The sequence below is a fragment of the Gymnoscopelus microlampas genome, assembly GCF_963454915.1.
Source record: "Gymnoscopelus microlampas genome assembly, chromosome: 23".
NCBI classification, from domain to species: Eukaryota; Metazoa; Chordata; class Actinopteri; order Myctophiformes; family Myctophidae; genus Gymnoscopelus; species Gymnoscopelus microlampas.
Window position 1 is genome coordinate 14,311,833 of NC_139960.1, and position 24,198 is coordinate 14,336,030.

At 41.9% G+C, this 24,198-nt stretch overlaps 2 protein-coding genes across 2 annotated transcripts in view; both read right to left on the reverse strand.

Annotated features, from left to right (window-relative positions):
- Positions 1–24,198, reverse strand: part of kdm5a (lysine demethylase 5A) — a 131,321-nt gene that overhangs the window by 27,244 nt on the left and 79,879 nt on the right. The gene's annotated exons all lie outside the window — the stretch shown is intronic.
- On the reverse strand, positions 769–23,955 carry dyrk2 (dual-specificity tyrosine-(Y)-phosphorylation regulated kinase 2). Its single transcript, XM_084050293.1, has 7 exons — positions 23,827–23,955; positions 19,212–19,291; positions 9,773–10,109; positions 7,445–7,608; positions 5,751–6,140; positions 1,924–2,014; positions 769–1,803 (listed from the first exon to the last, which is right to left on the reverse strand). The coding sequence occupies exons 1-7, from the start codon at positions 23,873–23,875 to the stop codon at positions 1,175–1,177; spliced, it is 1,740 nt and encodes a 579-aa protein (XP_083906419.1). The 5' UTR covers positions 23,876–23,955; the 3' UTR covers positions 769–1,174.

Genomic DNA, 24,198 nt, shown 5'->3' on the forward strand with positions numbered 1-24,198 from the left:
ACATAAGACAGATTTAGCTGGCTAGGTGATATTTAGCCAGCTAACAGCTAGCACATTACCAATCGGGTAGCTACAGATAGTATACTAACGGTTAGCCAGCTAATCGCTTGTTACTCACGGCTAGCCAGCTAAAGCATCGTCCCCTTCTTCAGCATGGTACTCTAAAAAACAGGTGTTTCACCCGGGCCCGGTGCATTACATCCTACGCCACATAGTGCTGTGTGTCTGATACGCGGCTCAGATCGAGTCGTCTTGTTACTTTTTGGATAAGCTAGCAAAACCGTGACCTAGAAAGTTGTTTATTAAGCTAATCTTTGCCTTAGCCCCAAAGTTAAACCGTATGGGAGACATTAGGCCTATCTATTTGTTTAAGATACACTTAGGTCTTTGCTCTTTCCATGTAACGCTACTGGTCGCCAGATAAAAACATTGGCATTGTACATTTCTGCAAACCACAGATACACTGAATGTCAACTTTTCGACAATATCGACACTCAAATTCTATATGCAATGTCTAAATAGATTATAACTGATTGGTATCCAACTCAGATGGTGCCGAGTTAACAGCGCGGCCATAGCACTGGCTCTAGCACGCTTCTGTCGGTGCACCTGCCTTGTTGCTTTGCACTGCTACATCCTGCAAAACAATGCCCATCACGGTGTAACACCTGGTTTTCAAGGAGTCCCTTGTCAGCACCATATTAAACACACCGTGTCAGGGTGTGTGTGTGTGTGTGTGTGTGTGTGTGTGTGTGTGTGTGTGTGTGTGTGTGTGTGTGTGTGTGTGTGTGTGTGTGTGTGTGTTTGGAGATTGTCGGAGCTCAACAGGCAGGTTACAAGTGAGTCTGTTCATAAACTGTCTCACCACTTCAGGTTGTCTGAACTGACCACACCCCAAACCAGTTCACGCAGACAGACTTCTCACCCCACCAAGGTGGTGTGTCTTCTTGGCCAGTAGAAAACACCACAAGACAACTCCGGGGCAACTGGTCATATCCACTGGATGATGGTGCTTGGTTCTGTCAAAGCACAGGCTGTCTAAACCCCCAACTGTTTCAAACCCCACAGCCAGGTTTCAAACCCAATCCAAAAATGGGTTTATAAAACCAAACTGGTTTCTCTCCAGTTTTCTGCCTGACTGAAAACAGACCCAGTCCTCCCAGTGTGTCCAGTCTCAGCTCACCAGTTTGGGTAGAACCGTCCTGGTCTGGATATTTCCGTTAGCGTCGGTGATGTTGGCAAGGTTCGTCCTGGCCTTGGAGGAAGAGTGAGGCGGTAAGGAAATGCCTCCCTCTCGCTTAGAGGAAGAGGAGGAGGAGGTTTTCTCGGCCGATGAAGAGGAGGAGGTGCCGCCTCCCGCGGGGGGTTTGGGGAGGCGTCGCCTGAGCCAGGGGTGTCGCAGGGCGTGTCCGGGGGTCATGCGGGTCGCGGGGTCCCAGTCCAGACACTGTTTGATGAAGTCCAGGAACAGAGGGTCGTCGCAGCCCTTCAGCGCCGTGCCCCACTCTCTGCTGGCCGGCGGCCCGCGGACCTTCCCTCTCCTGGAGCGGCCGGCGTTCACGACCACAGAGCCGTCCGGCAGGGTGGTGACGGAGCAGTAGCGAGGAAAACCTTTAGACGACACAAAGTTCTTGGCCCTCTTGGAGGCGTCCAGCAGCTTCTGACTGGGCATGCCCAGTAGCTCCATGATGCACGCCAACTGGTCGGACTCGTCTTCGCCCGGCAACAGAGGATAGCCCGTTAACAACTCTGCTAGGATGCAACCCAAGGACCACATGTCTATGGGCATACCGTACCTAGAACCTGGATGAGAGGAGAGGAAGAGGAGACGAGAGGTGACATTAAAAAAAAAAGAGATGTCAATAAAGTGTGTAAATGCTTTGGTTTTCAGTCATTATTCCACCACATGGATGAGTCTCTCACCCAGTATAACCTCTGGTGCTCTGTAAAACCTGGACTGGATGTAGGTGTAAACCCTCTGGTGTTCATAGCAACTGGAGCCAAAATCTATCACCTAGAGACAACAGAGAGAGAGAGAGAGAGAGAGAGGGAGAGAGATGGTGATGAATGATGTCTGTTTATTTAGGCAGTCCCAGCAGCTGTTCAGGGCTCTTTTGTGTTCACTGAATGACTGCATTTTCAGCAGAAAAGATTGTGATGAATTAGGGAAAGATGTTGTGTTATTTCTACATGCGAAGGCACAAATTGATGTATTCACAAAGGCAATTCAAGGTGCTTAAGGCATAAGAAGGCATTCAAAGACATTTTGACACAATACATTTGAAAGCATAAAATACAGGAAAATAAACAAGTGTTTGTTCAGTAGCAGGGATCTCCTCCTCTCTCCAGCGCTTTAATGAGCTGAAAGATACATTTTCAAAATAAATGCGGAATTATTTGTAAGCTGAATTTGTTTCTTAGTAAAGGGCAAAAATAAAGTAGTTTTTTCTTGGATTTAAAAGTAGTTAGTGCAAGCCTCAGATCCTCTGGCAGTTTGGTCCAACTTAGTTTGTGCGGCATAATAACTAAATGCAGCCTCAGCCAGTTTTAACTCAGAGAACAGTCCCCATATACAGTGTGCTGGCCTGGAACCTACAGTAATGGGAAACAAAGGTGAATTGCAATACCATGCACCAAAAATCTAACAACCACCACAGTATTTTTGTATGACGTACAGTACATATAAAGGCAGCTCTCAACCGGAAAGCGTCTGCTGCCAGAACGACGAGGTCTCGAATCGACCCGACGACGAGAAACCGAGCATGTTCAGTCTTTGGGCTGACTGGTAGTCGGCCCAAAGTTGGCCCGGTAGCCATGGGGTAGTGAAGAGGGGGGAGAGAGGGGGGTGAAGGTTTGGTCCGAGCTGGCTTCGGTGTTGCCAGATTCTGCCAGATTCTGTGAGTGAAACAAGGGACCAGGTCTATGAAAACAAGCCCAAAAGAAGCGACCAGTTTCACCACTTGAGCCCGATTATATCAGCTATTTTCAAAAATAATCTTGAAAGCAAGCCCAAACAAAAGCAACCAGCAACTATGAATATTAACAAGCGACTTTACGGGAAAACAAGCCCAAAGTCTCTTATAATAAGCAGACCTGGCAACACTGGCAGGCCTGCCTGCCAGCTCAACGCATTAGCACAACGAAGTGCGCATCGACCGACTGCTTTTGCTGAACTAAATGCCAACTTTTGCCAACAGACTACCATTCTGTTGCAGTCTGTTGTAGTCTGAAGTAGTCTGTTTGGTGGAGAGTCACCTTAAAGTGTTCATAGGGTGTGTGGGGAAACCCCGGGTCTGGGATCTCAAATATGTTCTGGCAACATGCAAGGGTTTTGGAAACACAAGCTCTTTTCCCTGGTGTCTAGTTTAACCACTTAAACCTAGTATATCCACTAAGTTGACCGGGGTCTCCCAGGGCTCTGTAATCTGTACTGATTACGCTCCTTTTCCCCCCTTCATGAATCTCTTTGCCTAAAATAGACGATCTACAAGCTCATTCCATAAGGTAACCGGAAGACTCGCCCCAAAACACACTCGCCCCCATTCTATATACCACCGGATTTGCCTAGAATACCACCGGGGCGACTGTGTTTTGGGGCGAGTGTTTTGGTATTCTTGCCGTTGTAGCGCTACGGTCGCCTCGGTAAACAAGGAAGTGTAGTGGATCAAATTTTCAACATGATTTGTGTGCATGGGGATCTCATCTTAAACAAGCTAAGTGCTTAATGAGCTATCCAGTTTAGTAGACCTTGTATTGCGAATTTGTACTTCCATGTACTGTTATGTACTGTCATGTACTGTTCTCATGTCTTACTAAATAAAGTACATCAATCAATCAATCAATAGAATAACTTTTAGGTTATTGCATTGTCAATTTCTCACTTCAAATGTGTTCAAAAACATTCTTGAGAGCAACGTTTAGTTGTAAATGACATGGTGTGTTTGTTTACATGGCTGTCATGTTGGATACGGCATCAAATCAAGCAGCGCAGGTTGATATGAGCAGGTGCTCTGAGTCTTCGATTAGAAAGCGGATCGGTCATTATCCAGAAATAACACACTGCTGAATTCAGCGATTGACCAATCAGAATAATGTGTGCTAAAGGTCTACCACTACATGTAACAATCACACACGGGATGTAAGAGAAACACAGGGATAGAGAGAGGTTCTCTGGTATTACGCTAGAAGACACAGTTGGATCACTTACAAGCACAGACCAGGTAAAGCAACTCGATCTCCTTAATCCTTATTGTGTAATTATATTGGTAGCTACATGACAAGTGTTAATCAGCACACCTGTAACTTGATCAATGTGCATGGCAGATAGAAAGACAGAATAATTGACAAAGGTAAGACTACTAATCTTACATGTATTTACTCCCCAGACGTGAGTAATCAAAGATAATACGACGCAAGGATGAGGAAGATGCAAAACACCACAGGTGGCAAATAAATAAATGCACAAGCCTCAATAATTACACGTCAGTTCATTTGTTTTGAATTTACACTTGCAGGTAAACAGTGAGACAATGCAGAGAATATATTCAAGCAATCCAGGGGTCACAAGTAGAGCGCTGAGGGAGAAGCGTAAAATTATGGATTTCTTTTGCATCTAATTGCAGATTGAAAGGGGAGCACCTGGCTGCATGTGTGTGAATATGGATGAATGGAGTTGTACCAGTAATGTTCCCATATGCACAGGTGTTTTTCATCAAAAAAACCTAGAAAGAGCCTAGAAACCTAGAAGTGTGGTGAAAAACTGAACCAACTTTGTAGTTTTTTTTTTCTTTCTTTCTTTTTTACTACCGTACTCTTTTCATGTGGGTAGGTGGGAGGGGGGTCTGTGAAATACAGTATATGTGAAATTAATGGATGGTTTTCAACAACTCAAAACATCTAGTAAACCATTTTATGTCGGCAGGCCCCATCTCATGTATATTTCAAGCCTGTGGAAAGCATTGGTAGTATTACCAGTTAGGGTTGAGGAACCAACATTGAGGAACCGGAATCGGTTCCATCACATTTGAAACCGTTTCCGGAACCGGTTTTGTCACACTGTCAGAGCTGCTATGTGGACTTCACGTCTGCGGTACAATTACTATACCAGTGGTTCTCAAACTGTTTAATTTCAAGGACCACCATAAACGGGTGCATTTGGTTCCATTTGAACACTCTCAGAGTTACAGACCTGTAAGGGTCGATTTGGAACCCCCTATAGGAATTGTTTAAGGAAACGTTAACCCATTAAGACCTGGAACTGTCTCATTTTTAGATTTGAGCTAAAAAGCATTATTTTACACTTTGGGCTATTCAAAAATAGCAGATATACAAGCTCATAGCGCGGCACCGAGTGCCGCACTACGAGCTTGTAGATCTGCTATTTTTGAAAATTCGTGAAAATGTGTGCAAATCTTTGAATATATATATTTTCAAAGCGAACATTTTTAACTCAAATCGTTGCTTCTGGGGGTCCCTGGAACAAGATATTTTGATGGGGGTCCGCGGGCAAATACATATCATTTTGGGGGTCCTTGACATGAAAAAGTTTGAGCACCACTGATATAGAAACATACGTTTTTGAGAATACTGTTGAGCTTTAGGAGACATGTAAAATCGGCATCAGGTCTTAATGGGTTAAGGAATCGGACCGTTAAGGAACCGGAATCGTAAAAAACCTAAAGAATCCCAACCCTAGCACCAGTAGGAGTAGCGTTAGTATTATCATTAGCAGTACAAGCAGCAGTACTAACCTTTATGCCACTGCGTCCCTGCTGTTTTAACAGGATGTTTTCGGGTTTCAGGTCACAGTGGATGATGCGGTTCTTGTGCAGAGAATCCAGACACTGGAGGATGGAGTGAGCAAACTTCCTGACCAGAGGCAGGCTGAAGCCCTGGAATTTGTTTTTCTTGATGAGTTCGTACAGGTTCATGCTCAGGAGTTCAAAGGTCATACAGATGTGGTTCCTGAAGGTGAAGTTCTCCAGCATGTGGATGACGTTCATGGACGAGTCCTTGTCCTGTTTCCTGAGGTGCTCTAGGATGCGGATCTCCTCGGCCGCCTGCCGGTGGAACCGCTTCTCGTTGCGGACCATCTTCAACGCTACGTGGGTGTGAGTCTTATGGTCGAACGCCTTGACGACCTGAGTGAGTGAGAGAGAGAGAGGACAGAAAAGACAAAAACAGCGTCAGAACTAGTGGAATCGCCACCGCTCGAAATATTTCAAACTTAAGCCCTATATTTGTACTTTTGTACCCTATATTTGTACTATATTTGTAAGCCCTATATTTTGTACTACGTAGAGAAAATAGCAGATCTACAGTACAAGCTCACATTCTGAGCTTGTAGATCTGCAATTTTTATGATGACCAAAACAGAGACCCCAAGTTGAAACTGGTTAACCAGAAGAACCCTTGCATCCATATTCTGAATGCTATTATGGGAAAAACATTGGGCAAAAATAACATCTACATGCTTGATCTACATCTCGCAGACAAGTCGGAAGAAAATCATGGCGCTCCCTTCACTCGTTTGTTTGGTATAAGGTGGTAGTCTGAGCATTCTTAAGTCAGTCTTTGTCTCGTCTTAACAGCTCTGATCATATCAAACATGTTTGATGTTATCACACGTCGTTGTAGTCTTGACTGAAGTTCAATGACGTAAATGTTGTCAACAGCCAATAGGTGAGCTCTCTCAAGTACCAAACAGGAAGCAAACTGGTAAACAATATAAGCGGCACGCCGCTGCATTGCAGTGATCCCGCTCTTCCCTTCTCTCACGCAGCGTGCGTGTGTGTGAAGGGGGATTACTTTGTAGAGACGTTCACAAGTTCAGTCCAAGGATTAGGGTTTCAGGTAGGACAGGGCCAAACGACCTGACCTGTCCCATTTCCTCCCCTCCTACCCACCCACCCACCTCATCCAGGGACACCAATCATATATAGTACACAAACACAAAAAAATGGACATAGGTACATTTCAAAAATAATAATGATAATAATTAGTATCAACCAACTGTAATATCAAAATGAGGCAGAAAGAGAAAAAAAGAAACCAGGAGTCCCGGGCCGGTCCTGTGGCCACACCACACATATCGGTCAGATACCAGCCTTTCAAGTCTTTTCAAAGACTTCTAGTGTGAGAAGGTGTCAGACATTAGTTTTTCAAAAGTCTTTTCAAAGTCTCAACTCACCACTGTTCATTCAAATCAGCTGATTTTGTCATTATCTCTCATACAATCCCTTACTTTTTCTGCCACGTCAAGTCTGAATAAAAATAAATGTACCACTAAAATGAGACACATCAACACCCTTATAACAGTAACATTGTAGTAGTAGTAGTAGTGTTTGAGTAGTAATGCAGTAGTAATAGTGTTAATAGTAGTCAAGCTGCAGTAGTAGTAGTGTTAATAGTAATTGTAGTACTGTTATAGCAGTAGCATTTTTACCTGTCCGAAGCTCCCCTTGCCAATGATCTTCAGTACTTCATAGCGGTAGGAGATGTGGTCGTGCGCTACGTGGACGTATGAGCCCTGGTCGTCATCAAAGCCACTGTTATTAGCCCCGCCCATCACACCTGAGCGCTTTTTGGCATTTGGACCAATGAAATACACTGGAGACATAGAGAGAGACAGAGACAGAGGGGGGGTTGGAATTGCTAGTCTTTAAGATGACCAGTAGTGTCATTGTAATGGTCCATTTATAATTGATATTTATCATTTGTTGAATTCATACTGTATTCGTTCATGCATGTATTCGTTGTGCTGTATTCGTTCATGCATTTGTTGACCTTGCTTGCAGCCTGTTCATTGGACAAAGACTCATGGGACATAAGAAGACATAAGAAGACGTAAGAAGTAGTAAGAAGTCTGTCCTCCTTACTATTGCTGTATTAGGCCTGTCCTCGTCAACTTGTTACGTCCACTTCGCTACCAGAAAGTTGGCAAAGGCAAATAAATACCAGTGGTCAAATCTGGTAAGATCCATGATACCAGAGTTTACGAGTTGTGACGTATCATTATAGCACATGGTGGACGACTGGTAAATAATGACCCAGGATAATGCCCATATAACTTCCATTAATCTGTCACAATGGTTGCAAATTATTTTAACAGCCTACGTGTAAGGACGGCAAACAACAGAGTTTATGCCAGGCTTCCATTTACCATTTACAACTTGCCAAGGGCGATGTCATTGGTCATGTCATTTACCAGTTGCTGATGACCACCTGCACGCAAACACCTGATAAATACAACCTGACAATGTGACTTCAGAAGTTGACGAGGGCCGACCGAATGCACCGTAAGTCCTCTCCTGTGTGAGCTCTGACCTCAGCATGTTAGTATATGAACTCTGACCTCGGCATGTTAGTATGTATGAACTCTGACCTCAGCATGTTATGCAGTTACATAATTACACAAATAAATCAGGACAGAGAATGCCCCTTTAGGCTAGTGGACAAGATGTCGGCTTTCCATGCGGGAGACCCGAGTTCAAATCCCGGGCGTTACACATGCTCTGAGGTTATTTATTTCCTGTTAACACTTACAAGTTAAATAAAAGTAAACAGTCTTCATAGTAATAATGACTACGCCCCCAACGATATGTTAATTCATTGATAACATCTGTGTGCGACATGACATCACTGCGACATGAGTTGCAACACTATGTTGGTATGAACGCCGTCCTCATGTCTATAAATGGACTCGACTGTGTAAATAAAATCCACCCAGCCCAGGAATCAAACCTGTTTTGACAGCAGTGCAGATGTGTACTTATCCAATTAAATTGGACCAACTACAAGGAACCCTTCAATTTGGTGCAGACCAACCTAGGGCTTCATGTTTGCTCTTGCTGTGTGCATTTTGTGTGGGTATGTGCACGAGTGTGTGTTCCACATGTGTGTAACAGCTGCTGCTGTTCATGTCTACGTGTGACTCGGTAGGCCACAGTTATTACATAAATTGCCGGATCACAATTAATTTTGAGCTAATTGCAATTATTTTGCATAATCGTCAGATGTACAGTATGTTGTGAGATTGTAAATATTATGGCCTGTTTTGGCCATAGCACATTATTTATTTAGATTATTGGTACCATTGGTCATTTCTTAGTTTGTACAAAGCTAAGAAATGTTTCAGTGTTCAATGCCAAGAACACAATTAAATCATTCATCACAATTATTTGTATGACAATTAATCGTCAACGGAAATGTCGTGACAAACCTATGAACCTATTGGTTGACCCATTAAGACCTGAAGCCGATTCTACAAATGTCTTCTAAATCCCAACAGTTTTCTGAAAAACGTATGTATCAGTGGTGCTCAAACTTTTTCATGTCAAGGTGATATGTATTTGGCCGCCGACCCCCATCTCAAAATATGTTGTTCCAGGGACCCCCAGAAGCAAAGATTTGAGTTAAAAATGTTCGCTTTAAATATCTATATATATTCAAAGATTTGCACAAATTTTCACAATTTCTCAAAAATAGCAGATCTGATATTTTTGAATAGCCAAAGTGTAAAATAATGCTTTTTAGCTCAAATCAAAAAGTGACACAGATGCGTCCCAGGTCTTAATGGGTTAACTCAGGCTATTTACTCTTATAATTACAATATACAGGGTTATACTGTAGATACTGTAAAGAGTCTCTCGCGTGTACGCACACACACACGCACGCGCGCGCACACACACACACACACACACACACACACACACACACACACACACACACACACACACGCACACACGCACACACGCACACACACACGCCATACCTTCAGGGAAGCTGAAGACCTCGTGATGTTCGAAGGAGGAGAGTTTGGACATAAACTGCTTCATGGCCTGATCCGGGGTCATGGGGGCGGCCTTCGACTTGCTGTCCGTCGACTTGATCGACGTGCTGCTTCCCTGGCGACAGTGGGCGGGCTCTGAGGATGAGGATTGGCGGTCGGGCAGAGGGAGCCCCGCCGGCCTGGAGCCGCGCGGGGTGAGCCCGTTGGGCTGCGAGGTCAGAACCGGACGCTTGTTGCTGTTCTCCTCAAACAGCTGGGTCACGTGGGCCTGCTGGGACCCCGCCTGAGCGTGTTCCGACATGGCAGGTTTAGAGCCTCCCTGCAAAAAGAAAGGAAAAAACAAAAATAGAGGTTAACCCTTTAAGACCTGAAGCCGGTTCTACATGTCTCCTAAATCCCAACGGTGTCTGAAAATATCAGTGGTGCTCAGTCTTTTTCATGTCAAGGACCCCCAAAAAGTATATGTATTTGGCCGCGGACCCCCATCTAAAAATATTTTGTTCCAGGGGGTCCCAGAAGCAAAGATTTGAGTTAAAAATGTTCGCTTCAAAACAATATAGATTCAAAGATTTGCACACATTTTCACGATTTTTCAAAAATAGCAGATCTACAAGCCAAAGTGTAAAATAATGCTTTTTAGCTCAAATCAAAAAGTGACACAGATGCGTTCCAGGTCTTAATGGGTTAATTACTGATGGGTTATGACTTGAACACATGAGGATATGGAGGGCTCCCAATAAAAGAGAGAGAAACAAAGATAGATCATAGATTGTGGTGTGGAAGGTGGACGGGACGTGACGTCATGGTACACGGTTGGAAAAATACATAAATACAAAACAAATTGCCATCTTAATTATTCCCTCAAGCTAATAAAGAAAGCTAAAAAAAAGTAACAAAAGTGGCCATTGACATCACTTAGCCTCGCACAGAGACAGAACAGCTCGGCCTACTCCGCCTAACAAACTGCCTCTTCAGGAGCTCTCTGAAGGTCTGGTTATGCAAGACTAGATACCACTTAGCAAAATGACTTAGGAATAAGTTACCTGGCAACACAGACACATGATCTAATTTGATACAAGAGGAAATTGATCCTGCTGCCAAAATCAGTTAAGCAGCTCTAAACAAGTTAATTCATTCAATCCGGGAACGCATCTGTGTCATTTTAGATTTCTTTGGGCTATTCAAAAATAGCAGATATACGAGCTCATAGCGTGGCACCGAGTGCCGCGCTACGAGCTTGTAGATCTGCTATTTTTTGAAAAATAACCTAACCCTAACCCAAAATGATATGTATTTGGCCGCGGACCCCCATCTCAAAATATGTTGTTCCAGGGACCCCCCAGAAGCAATTACAAATGTTCGCATCAAAAATATATTCAAATATTTGCACGTTTCAAGATTTAAAAAAAATAGGAGATCTACAAGCTCATAGCGCAGCACTTATGAGCTTGTATAACTGCAATTTTTGAATAGCCAAAGTATAAAATAATGGTTATAAAGTGGTTCAAATCTAAAATGACCGATGCTTTCCCGGTCTTAATGAGTTAAATGTACTCAGTCAGTCCTACTGTTCTATTAAACTTTCGGTGTCATACAGTTCTAAATACAGTACACTGTAAACTGTTATACAACTTTACCGTGCTATGCTATACAGCATTCAACAACCTCATTGGCCTCTAGTTCTGGCCTCTAGGCTCTGTTAGTCAGCAGCACAATTGAATGGGTTTGTAAGTTTGATACAGCAGTAAGTCGGTACAGCGGGCGCTACCATGCTGAAAAGGTGCAGGGCCTAATGAAGAGGAACACTGGCTTTTATTGTATTTAACATTTTGAATAGCAGATCTACAAGCTACGATGCGACACATTGTGAGCTCGTAGATCAGCTATTTTCCCTATTTTTGAACGAAATAAAAAAATATTGAGGTATTTGTTGGATAATATTGTGATATTTGTCCATACCTACATGGAACAGAGTGAAAACACTGAGCCAGTTTACTACCCTCAAACTACAGGCCTCTGAGCAGTGTTGATTTTGACAGCAAATATTGATTTAGTTTTAGTCATGGTCTTCTGAATGAAATTCTGTTTAGTTTTAGTCCTATTCTAGTCATCTGAAATGTTTTAGCTTTTGTCTAATTTCAGTCGACTAAATATCATAAGATTATAGTCGACTAAAACATTTTTGTTGACTAAAATGTATTTTGGCGGTGCTTTGATGGTGTCGTAATAGCCGATATTACACTTGCTTGTTGAAAATAGCAGATCTACAAGCTCACAACACGTGGCAGATCTGAAAACTGACATCATTTCTACACTCTCTTTCTGTCGCTTCTCTCTCTCGCTCTCCTGTATCTCCTCTAAGTCTCCTCTCTCTCTCTTTCCAGACAATGTGTTTTGCTATTCATCTCTGATGCCATGGTAACCGCTGTCATAGGAACAACAACAGGGGGTTGTGTGATTCCATCCATTTTTACTTTACTAGAGTATTTCCAATTGTCTATACTTTTACTTCTACTCCACTACATCTCAGACTAGGCAAATATCGTACTTTTACTCCACTACAATTATTTGAAAACTTACTTTGCAGATATGAATTTATTATATTATAAAACATACATTAACCACTTTAGCCCTATTTTTATATATAGGCTATTTGAAAATAGCAGATCTACAAGCTCACAACGTGCGTTGTGAGCTTGTAGATCGGCTATTTTCCCAACATTTTAGTACTTTTACTTTTGATACTTTAAATACATTTTGATACCAAAACGTTTGTACTTTTACTCAAGTAAGTTTTGAATTCCGGACTTTTACTTGCAACAGAGTACTTCTGCATTGCAGTATTGATACTTTTACTTAAGTAAAACATTTGAGTACTTTTTCCACCACTGCTCTGGTCACTCTAAGGTCAAAGAAGATTTAAAGATTTACACAATGCACACACTCCTTTACTGGCCATGTAATCCAACTACTTTAACCACTTGAACCCTATAGCATCGTTATGTTTTGGGGGGGGGGGGGACGTTTGCTAACGGCAGTAGATCTACAAGCTCACACAATGTGTTGCGATGTGACATGTCGTGAGCTTGTAGATCTACTGTTTTCAGTGAAGAGATTTGGTGTGGAGAGGAAGAAAGAGCGGACCAAAGAGTGGGTCAACTAAGCATTAGTTTACTAAGTATAGAGGGTTTAAGTGGTTAATGGAGAGCTGTGTGTGTGTGTGTGTGTGTGTGTGTGTGTGTGTGTGTGTGTGTGTGTGTGTGTGTGTGTGTGTGTGTGTGTGTGTGTGTGTTCCGTTATTGTGTCGTTATGGCAGTACTGCGTCTGCCTTGCCCAAGGGTTATTGAATGAACTGCGTTGCAGGGGTTTTATTTTGAGTGCTAATTGTATTATTCATGTAGGCTGCTAGTTCTATTCCTGCCTTGCCAGAACAGCACTGCTAACACAACACACCCGCTTCTCTCTCTCTCTCTCTCTCTCTCTCTCTCTCTCTCTCTCTCTCTCTCTCTCTCTCTCTCTCTCTCTCTCTCTCTCTCTCTCTCTCTCTCTCTCTCTCTCTCTCTCTCTCTCTCTCTCTCTCTCTCTCTCTCTCTCTCTCTCTCTCTCTCTCTCTCTCTCTCTCTCTCTCTCTCTCTCTCTCTCTCTCTCTCTCTCTCTCTCTCTCTCTCTCTCTCTCTCTCTCTCAACAGGTGTGGGTTCAGCAGCAGGTCATGATAACTGACAGAAATAGCTGGAGACACGCGCGCGCGCACACACACACACACACACACACACACACACACACACACACACACACACACACACACACACACACACACACACACACACACACACACACACACACACACACACACACACACACACACACACACACACACACACACACACACACACACACACACACACACACACATTTTGGAGACCAGGCCCCCTTGAGCGAAAGGGACATTTTCATCTGCCAAAAATTGTTAAAAATGTTTTCCCCCGAAACATTGCTTTTGACATCCCCACAAGGATCGAACTAAGCACCATTCAAGGCTCCGGCCTTTGCATAGGGTGCTTTTAATTTAATGATTTACATAAATACTTCATAAGCAATTGTAAAAAAAAAAAAAAAAGGCATTACTAATCAATTAGTGTATAATTCAGAACTACTGTCGCATCGTCCATGTTCTCTATGACAGTGGTTCTCAAACTTTTTCATGTCAAGGACCCCCAAAATGTATATGTATTTGGTTGCGGACCCCCATCTGAAATATTTTGTTCCGGGACCCCTAGAAGGAAAGATTTCAGTTACAAATGTTCGCTTAAAAAAATATATACAGTATATTCAAAGGTTTGCACAAATGTTCACGATTTTTTTTTAAATAGCAGATATACAAGCTGATAGCGCGACACTCATCAATGAAAAAAAGAAAAACATGTGGCGAGTTAGTACGTTCTCAAAGTAGTTCCAGCTACAAACTAGCTACTGTAGTCACCATTTGGATAAGCTACCCTTTACCTGCATCAACACGTCCACCGTGGCGTGGTGTTACCCCATTGAAACCGGGAACGCATCTGTGTAACCACTTACACCATTATTTTATACTTTGAAAATTTGGCTGCAAATCTTTGAATATGTATGTTTTTTAAAGCAAACATTTTTAACTCGAATCTTTGCCTCTGGGGATTCTACAAATGTCTTCTAAATCCTAACAGTTTTTTTGTTTTTGAAAAAACATATGTTGCTATAGCCATGGTTCACATGACGCTTGCATACAAGCGTCATGGTGCCGAGTCCCCCTGGTTTATAGCGGTGTTCGATTTTTGTTACATTGCCAACTCTCACATGTACATAAACGTTCAGATTTCAAATATAAAGTGCTTACCCACGAGCAACGGATGTTACAAGGCGACCCGGACCGCGATAAGTACCCGTATCTCCCGTATTGTTCAATAAAAAGCATTTTAATCCGATCGCCGGCCATTTTCGCCAAATTGTCTCCGATACTTTCAACCAAGCGACACTAATGGTTGGGAGGCGTATTGCACTCTGATACATTACAAAAAAAGGAAAAAAAGAAAATGGCCGGCGATGGGATTAAAATGCTTTTTATTGAACAATACGGGATATACGGGTACTTATCGCGGTCCGGATCGCCTTGTAACATCCTATCACACAAAGATTTGGCGGACCCCCCATAGTAGCTCTGAGGACCCCCTAGGGGTCCCGGACCCCCTGTTGAAGACCCCTGGCATAGATGTATGAATTGAGCCATTCGTTTTACTTATTGCATCTATTTTCGCTGTGCTTTGAATGATTCAATTTGTAGTGAGGCATTGAGTTCCAAAAAGACGCATGCACTCAGCTTACATTATTTCTTTCTGGCATATCGATGATGACAACATGTATGTCTATTGTCTACTGTGTATATGTACCATGTGTGCCTGTAAGTGTGTACATACACACACATTTCTAAAAGTTTCATTTCACATACAAACCACTTTCTTTTTTTTTTCTTTTCTTTTTTTTCTTAATTTTTATCCCTCAATTTTGTAACCCTTTTTTTCACCCAGTGCCAATTTGCTAAGTGATCCTGGGCACTACACTCCCCCCACCAGCCTAGGGAGGCCAGGGCCGAGCTCATGCCTCCTTCAATGCATGAGAGCCAACTGACCTTCTTGTCACCTGACAGGGGAGAGTTTCCCTGGTTGGATGTACCGCATGGAAGGAACACGTTATTCCAACCAGTTCCCTTCCCCTCCATCAGGCACCCCGGCTGACCAGGGGGAGGCAGTATAGTGACCAGGATTACTACATGTTTTTGTGAGGGTATTAACTACCCTGAGAGACACGGGGAGAACATGCAAACTCCACACAGAAAGGCCCTTTCGCCAAACCCACCTAGGGTATGGGCGCTGGTGACGCGGAGAAGACACACCCCCAGCGCCCACAGCGTCCCCGGCGGGAATCGAACCAAGGACCTTCTTGCTGTGAGGCGACAGCGCTACCGACTGCGCCACCGTGCCCCCCACATACAAACCACTTTCAATCTGGTGTCTATAATCTGGGCCTGTCATTAAAGGCAAGAATTTTCCCAAAAAAATATTTTCACAATTTATCATTTTCACAAAATGAAAGATTTTTCTAAAATAGCCTTGCATCCCAGCACGCTGTGAGCTTGTAGATCGGCTATTTTCGCTACTCGTTGTTCAACTAAGTACATAGGTTTTAAGTGGTTAAAACGATATCAGCTAAGTAGCACAAATGTCCTCACACACACACACACACACACACACACACACACACACACACACACACACACACACACACACACACACACACACACACACACACACACACACACACACACACACACACACACACACACGTGACTTTGTTCCATGCAGCAGAACATACAGGTCTGCCATACTGCAGCCTTTACATTACTGTGACTGTACGTGACATGATGTTATGAGGCTAAAGCATTTCTAACTTGTACAAATAAACTAACATTTTAACCCATTAAGACCTGAGGCAATTCTTAAAAATGTTTTCTAAATCCTAACAGTTTTTTTGAAAAAAATAAAAAAAAAAAAGTTTCAAGATTTTTCAAAAATAGCAGATCTACAAGCTCATAGCGCGGCACTCGGTGCCGCGCTATGAGCTTGTATATCTGCTATTTTTGAATAGCCATAACCCCTGAGTCAGACCGAAACAGGCAGTACAGTATAGGTTTATGATTAATAATATCACATTTACATATCCCCTGCCTGCAACACAAGATATTTCCATATAAATATATCACCATTTGTCATTATGACACATGAATGCAGTCCAATTACATATGGCCTGAGTTACAGTTAAACTGCTCCATATTGACTTATATACAGTATATACTGAATTAATATTTGACCCAGTGGAAGGAATCTAATACTAAAAAATCGAATATCTAGAACTATAATTATTATCGTTATTATTATTATTATTATGCTGTCTGTCTGTCTGCTTCTATCATGGTTACAAGTAACCGTGTACATTAGAGCAATAAAGCATGTAGAAAGGGATATCTGTCTGCATTTCATTACCGCCAGCGCTAATATTATGCTATTATAGTTCATTAATGTATCAATAATAGATCAGAATACATTAAAACAGCAATAATATTTGTCAGTGTAGCGGTGCATTTGTGTCCTTACAACCAGGCTATAAACCAATCAGACTTTTACAGTGCAGTGGCTCAATGCTATTCTTAGCGTCAACACTGGAACACACCTGCTAAGATAGATAACATCTGACCTTTACAACATACGCTATGAGCGCTATGTGCTGTCTAATGTATATTCTACTGTCTGTCCCATGCAGAATCTACTGTCGGAATGGCTGTTGTGTCTAATGTATGTTCTACTGTCTGTCCCATGCAGAATCTACTGTCGGAATGGATGTTGTGTCCAATGCAGAATCTACTGTCTGAATGGATGTTGTGTCTAATGTATAGTCTACTCCAGTGGTTCTCAACCTTTTCAGGCTGTGACCCCCCCCCCCCCCCCCAAAAAAATAATCATATTTGAACTGGGGACCCCCCACCCTGACAAGCACTTGAAATGTAGGAGTTGAGGCATTACATTTTCGGTTCCACAGATAAATATTATGAAAATAGCAGATCAGCTATTTTCACAACTGTTGCCTCTTTCTTATATTGACAATTTGGCCAATGTTTGACCAGTTTTCTTAGCAAAGTTTGTTGATTACTGTTGATGCAGTAATGGTCTGTTGTCATTTAATTTATTTTCTTTCCTTTTTTGGTATTAAAAAGGTCCTTAAGTCCTTAAATTGTCACTTTACTGTTATCTGGGGACCCACCAAAATCATGGGTCCCGACCCACAGGTTGAGAACCACTGGTCTTACTACTCTACTGTATAGTCTACTGTCTGAATGCATGTTGTGTCTAATAATATGTTATAGTCTACTGTCTGAATGGTGTAATGTGTAAATTGTGTAATGTGAGTCATGCATGATCATCTGGAGACAGTGATGTAATGCAATGTGATATGGTCATAGCTTGATGTTATTCCTGTATTTTCTGATGTGTTTGATGATGACTGAACAGCCTCCAAGATATCAACCTCAATTTGGCAACAACATTTTACTGATGTACTGTATTGCGGTCATAAGTCTAATCACAAATAGATAACCGCAATTATTTTGTCATAATCATCATAATCGTTTCCATGTTTAAGAAATGTTCATACATAAAAATTGCTGAAATCTATCAGATTCTAGCAGATCTACAAGCTTACAACGTGTCACTTTGTGACGCGTTGTAAGCTTGTAGATCAGCTATTTCTGCATTGTTTACCTTTTTTTTAAGTATAAAATTATTAAATGTCAGTATTTTTTTTTTATATCTGCCTTGTGCATTTTTTAGCGGTGCCAACCGCTCTACTCTTGACTTTGTCCGTATGTCCGTCCGTCCGTCCGTATGTTTGTAGCACGGGATGAGCAAGGCAAAGAAGCAACACATACAAACACACGCACACACACACACACACACACGGACTTGGAGATTGCCTATGCCATCTCTCCTCTCATTGGCCACACGTGCCACTGCTTATCAAAGAGGGGTGCAGGGACCCCCAGCGTATGTTATGTCCGTGGAAGCACGGGATGAGCACATTATGTCCATGGAAGCACGGGATGAGCACGGGATTTTAAACAGCTATAACTCCAGTTTGCAGCATGCCACCAAGGCCAAATTTGGTATGTGGACTTAGACCACCAATAGGGACGAGCATGAATTGCTCAAGTTATCAAAGAGGGGTCCAGGGACCCCCAGCGCCCGTATGAGCACGGGATTTTAAACAGCTATAACTCCAGTTTGCAGCATGCCACCAAGTCCACATTTGGTATGTGGACTTAGACCACCAATAGGGACCAGCATGAATTGCTGAAGCCCCGCCCCCTCTGTCTTCCCATTGGCTGGCCTTCAAACAGCCATAACTCAAGTTCGCAGCATGCTACGGAGTTCAAATGTTGTACATGGCCTCAAACCACCAATAGGGACGAACTGTAATTACTTAAGCCCCGCCCCCTCTGTCTGCCCATTGGCTGGGCTTTAAACAGCCATCATTCCAGTTTGCGGCATGCTACCAAGTAACAATTTGGTACGTGGACTCAGACCACCAATAGGGACGAACTGAAATGAGTTAAGCCCCGCCCCAAAGGCACCGCTTCCTTCACACAGGGTGTGATTTTTTGATTACGAGGCAAACAGAAATCCAGAAATTCCAATAATGTTCCAGGTGTTATTTGAGTGACAAAATTTGTAATTGTGACAGCCCTAGCGTGTGTGTGTGTGTGAGTGTGAGTGTGAGTGTGAGTGTGAGTGTGAGTGTGTGTGTGTGTGTGTGTACACGTGTGCACGTGCGTGCACGTACCGTCAGAGGGTTGTTGTTGTGGTGGAGGAGGGGCAGGCTGACAGGGGAGGCCGTTAGAGACACCGTCTCACCCCCTTTACCTGACAGACAGACAGACAGACAGACAGACAGACAGACAGACGGACAGACGGACAGAGAGGATAGTCATTAGAATAACGTCTTGGCCATAGACAGCAGGTCTCTTATCTCATCTCAAAATCACATCACGTTGTGTCAGTCAAACCTGTTTGACAGCCCCACAGGCTGACAGTTTTACAGGGAAACAACTCTCAACGGGTTGAGCAAGCAAGGTTAGGGGTTCCACTCCCTGTATAGCTCAAGAGTTGGAATGGGGGGGTAAGTCCCTTGCGACATTAGAGATGTACCGATACCAGTTTTACCTCCCCGATACAGATACCCACAAAAATCCTTTGAAAATAGCCAGTGTGTAATTAAAAAAAGAAATCTAGAGATGTAGTGGAGTAGTAGTAAAAGTACTGAAAACTGGAAATACTTCAGTAAAGTAAAAAATACTGTACTTAAGTACAGTACTTGACCACTGTCCAGGAGGGATACTTGTACATCCATTTGCCTCGCCCTACGGAAACAGGAGATAGGCTCCTCCTGACCTTATGGGCCACATGGTAAAGGCTAGTACTTACTTAGTTACTTATAGCTCAATGTGTTGGACAAAGCAATCACATTACAAACCCATGGTAATGAGGTATGAGGTAACACTGCTTCTGCATTTGAACACTAATGTAAGCATTTAACCACCGAAGCCGTACATAATTCATCTCACAACTATTAAGTCTAAATAGCCAATTTACACGTCACATCAAGGCGCGATGTGAGCTTGTAGATCGGCTATTTTCAAACAATGTTGATAGGGATGCCAGGTAGGGCTGTCACAATTACAAATTTAAGTTTTACGATTAATTGCCATACAAATAATTGCGATTAACGATTTAATTGTGTTTTTGACGTTGATAATGACATTTCTGTTTGGCTTTTAGGCTGACAAATATGACACATAACCTAAATACACAAAGAAATGACTGACCTATTTCATAACTTTATACTTAAAAAAAAAACATTGATAGTGGAAATAACCGATCTACAAGCTCACAACGCGTCGCATCGTGACACATTGTGTGCTTGCAGATCTGCTATTTCCACTATTTTGGAAAATGTTTGAAAATATTAACCTTTTTCAACATGGAAACGATTATGACGATTATGACAAAATAATTGTGATTATCTCAAATAATTGCGATGAGACGATTATGTAATAATTGTGACAGGCCTAATGCCAGGTTGAAAGTGTTTAAGACCATACAGTGCGAAATGGACAACAATTCATGCATACTTTACATTACTGCAGAGTGCCTACAATTTTCCAAAGCAGTTTTTTTGTTTGATTTTTGAAGTAAGTATAAGTAAATAATTATGGTATAATTACCAGATTACTTTTTTCCCCACTTTAAAAATGATCTGCTTCTCCAGCTAATTCACATTGTCATGGAGAGGTCATGGACGTTTGAATTTAGTCTGTTAACAACTTAAACCATACATAATTAGTTCAGGTTAGTTGACTGAGGTCCCCTAAGACTCAACAACACTAGGCCGGGTAGTTAGCTCTTCACCTGAATGTTTGCAGAATAGGGACGCACGGGTTTAAGTACTTAAACAATCTTTTGTCCGTTGACTACTTTCGCCGCAACTTTTTAAATCAACTTTCAACTGCATTAAAATCCAACCACGACAACACAACCTCAAACCAGCCGGCCAACATTGTCCATTCTCAGATCTGAGCAGCCTACAAACTGACAGAGATCATGTTAAAGGAGAGAACCACAGACACTTAAAATAAAATCTCTGTGCTGAAGCCAGGAAAGCTTTCCCTGAATCTGCCATTGGCTGACAAGAAGGTTATGGCCACAAAACACACACACAAACACACTGAAGGGACTCCGTAAACAAACTGTCCCAGCAAATCACACATTAGTCTGAGGCAAGTAGGAATGCAGGAAGGTTGCTTCTGAATGTGTTGCTTAAATGTCTTCCTACCTTTCTGTTAAAAACATGTTCACAGAGAGAGGAGAATAAACACAGTTTTCCCCTGGTGTTTCACTGCAGGTGTATACACAGTAAAATCCTTTATCCATTTGTAACTCCGAGATTGCACAAATCTAACCAAATAATGGACCCTTGGATCTGTACACACTCCGGGGTTACACTAAGTTAAAGTAATTACAAAGTACACTGAGGGGTTTACTGTGTGAGGATCTCTGGAGCTAGACCAAGACCCATATAACCCTCTCCTAACCATGTGTCTGTTTTGTTCAGTGGTGGAAAAAGTACTCAAATGTTTTACTTAAGTAAAAGTATCAATACTGCAATGTAGAAGTACTCTGTTACAAGTAAAAGTCTGGAATTAAAATTGACTTGAGTAAAAGTACAAAAAGATTGGTATCAAAATGTACTTAAAGTACCAAAAGTAAAAGTACTAAAATGTTTGAAAATAGCAGATCTACAAGCTCACACCGCGTCGCTACGTTTATATTTATATCTGCAAAGTAACTAGTAACTAAAGTTTTCAAATAATTGTAGCGGAGTAAAAGAATACAATATTTGCCTCTGAGGTGTAGTCGAGTAGAAGTAATAGTATTGAGAATTGGAAATACTCCAGTAAAGTAAAAATTCCTCAAAAGTGTACTTAAGTACAGTACTTGAGTAAATGTACTTAGTTACTTTACGCCACTGGTTTTGTTTATTATATATCATCGTTATTATTAATTGCATTAGACCTCAGCAGTGGTAGTGTCACAGCACTTAACCCCTATTACTATAGATCAATAAATAGGTTACATCAGTAACCAGTACATAAATCAGTACATAAATCAATAATAACTTGGATGAGGACTTTCCTTGTCATTACATTCATCTTGAAGGGGGAACATATAACCAGATAATGAATCGTGTTGTTGTTGTTGTTGTTATTGGTTATAACTGTCTGTGTTGTTCACAGTGGTGGAAAGTAACTATGTACATTTACTTATGTAATGTACATAAGTACAAATGTGAGGCATTTTTCTTACTTTACTGGAGTATTTCCAATTTTCAGTACTTTTACTTCTACTTCACTTAAATCTCAGAGACAAATATTGTACTTTTTACTTCACTACAATTATTTGAAAACTTTAGTCACAAGTTAATTTGTAGATTTTGAATATTATCACAAAATATACATTAACCACTTCAGCCCTATATACATTTCGGCCATTTGAAAATAGCAGATCTACAAGCTCACAATGTGTCGAGATGCAACGCATTGTGAGCTTGTAGATCTGCTATTTTCAAAACATTGTAACTACATGTCATACATTTGAAAACGTGTGAAGTAGGACATTCTGCATAATTAGTACTTTCTACTTTTTGGTACTTCTAAGTATATTTTGATACCAATACTTTTGTGCTTTTACTCAAATACATTTTGAATTCCAGACTTTTACTTCTAACAGAGTATTTCTGCATTGCAGTATTGATACTTCAGTAAAACATTTGAGTACTTTTCCCATCATAAGTAAGTCATATGTGTGTTATAACTGTTGGTATCGCGGGGGGCTTAGAGCCGCTTCCCTCTGCGGGTCTCTCCCCTCAGGAAACCCCGAGGTTCCAGAGGGCCCGTTAGCATGCTGCTAATGCTAAAAACACCTCAAACCACACCTAAATTACACATTTAACTGGCAAAACACACACATACGACACATTTACACGCAATACAAACGTTACAGACTCATGTCGTTTAAATAATTATACATGTTAGTAATGTTAATACGTGTCTAGTTATTGGGTTACTACAGAATAATGTTAATACACATTATTATGGAATAACCAGCGTGTTGCTCGACAAATATGACGTGTTTTCAACCAAAATGACGTCATTCCAAAGGAAAAGGACGTCATTTCGACACATTTCATGTGTTTTTTTCAGTGGTGGAAGAAGTACTTTTTTTTTTACTTAGGTAAAAGTATCAATACTGAAATGTAGAAATAATACTCCCATTACAAGTAAAAATCCGGTATTCAAAATTTACTTGAGTAAAAAGAACAAAAGTATTGGCATCAAAATGTACTTAAAAGTAACAAAAGTAGAAAGTGCTCATTATGCAGAATGTCCCATTTCACAAGTTCTCAAATGTATAAAGATCTTTTGAAAATAGCAGATCTACAAGCTCACAATGGAGGCATTCATGTGAGCTTGTAGATCTGCTATTTTCAAATGGCCTAAATGTATATTTGGGGTTGAAGTGGTTAATGTATGTTTTGTAATAATAAACAAAATCTACAAAGTAACTAGTAACTAAAGTTGTCAAATAATTGTACTGGAGAAGTACAATATTTGCCTCTGAGATGTAGTGGAGTAGAAGTAAAAGTACTGAAAATAAACTGGAAATACTCCAGTAAAGCAAAAAAAAAAGAATAACCTCAAAATTATACTTGAAGTACAGTACTTGAGTAAATGTACTCGGTTACTTTCCACCACTGGGTGTGCTGTTAGAGGGCGGTGTGTCTCACACAGTGCAGCCGGGCTGTGTGAGGGGAGAGGCGGGGAGGATCAGGCAGGACTCACCGGTAGGAAGGAGCTCAGAGGAGCATGAGGGGGCTTTCTTGGTCAACATGGCGCCGCTCCTCCTCTCTGTGGTCTCCGATCTGTGCCTCACACAAATAGATAGGAGACCTCCTCCTCCTTCTCGATCCTCCACTCCTCTCCTCCTCCTCCCCCCATCTTCTCCTCCTTCTCTTCGGATCACTCCTCCCCCCTTTCCTCTGATCACCAGAGCCACAAATAGAAATGTAGTCTCTGGATGCCATAGTCTGGAGAGACGGCTGCGCTGCGATTGGCTGGTTGTTGTTGGTTGCCAGGGAGACACGTGTTGCATGGTTACTGCGCTTGGTCATTGATTGATTGATTGATTGATTGATTGATTGAATACTTTATTAG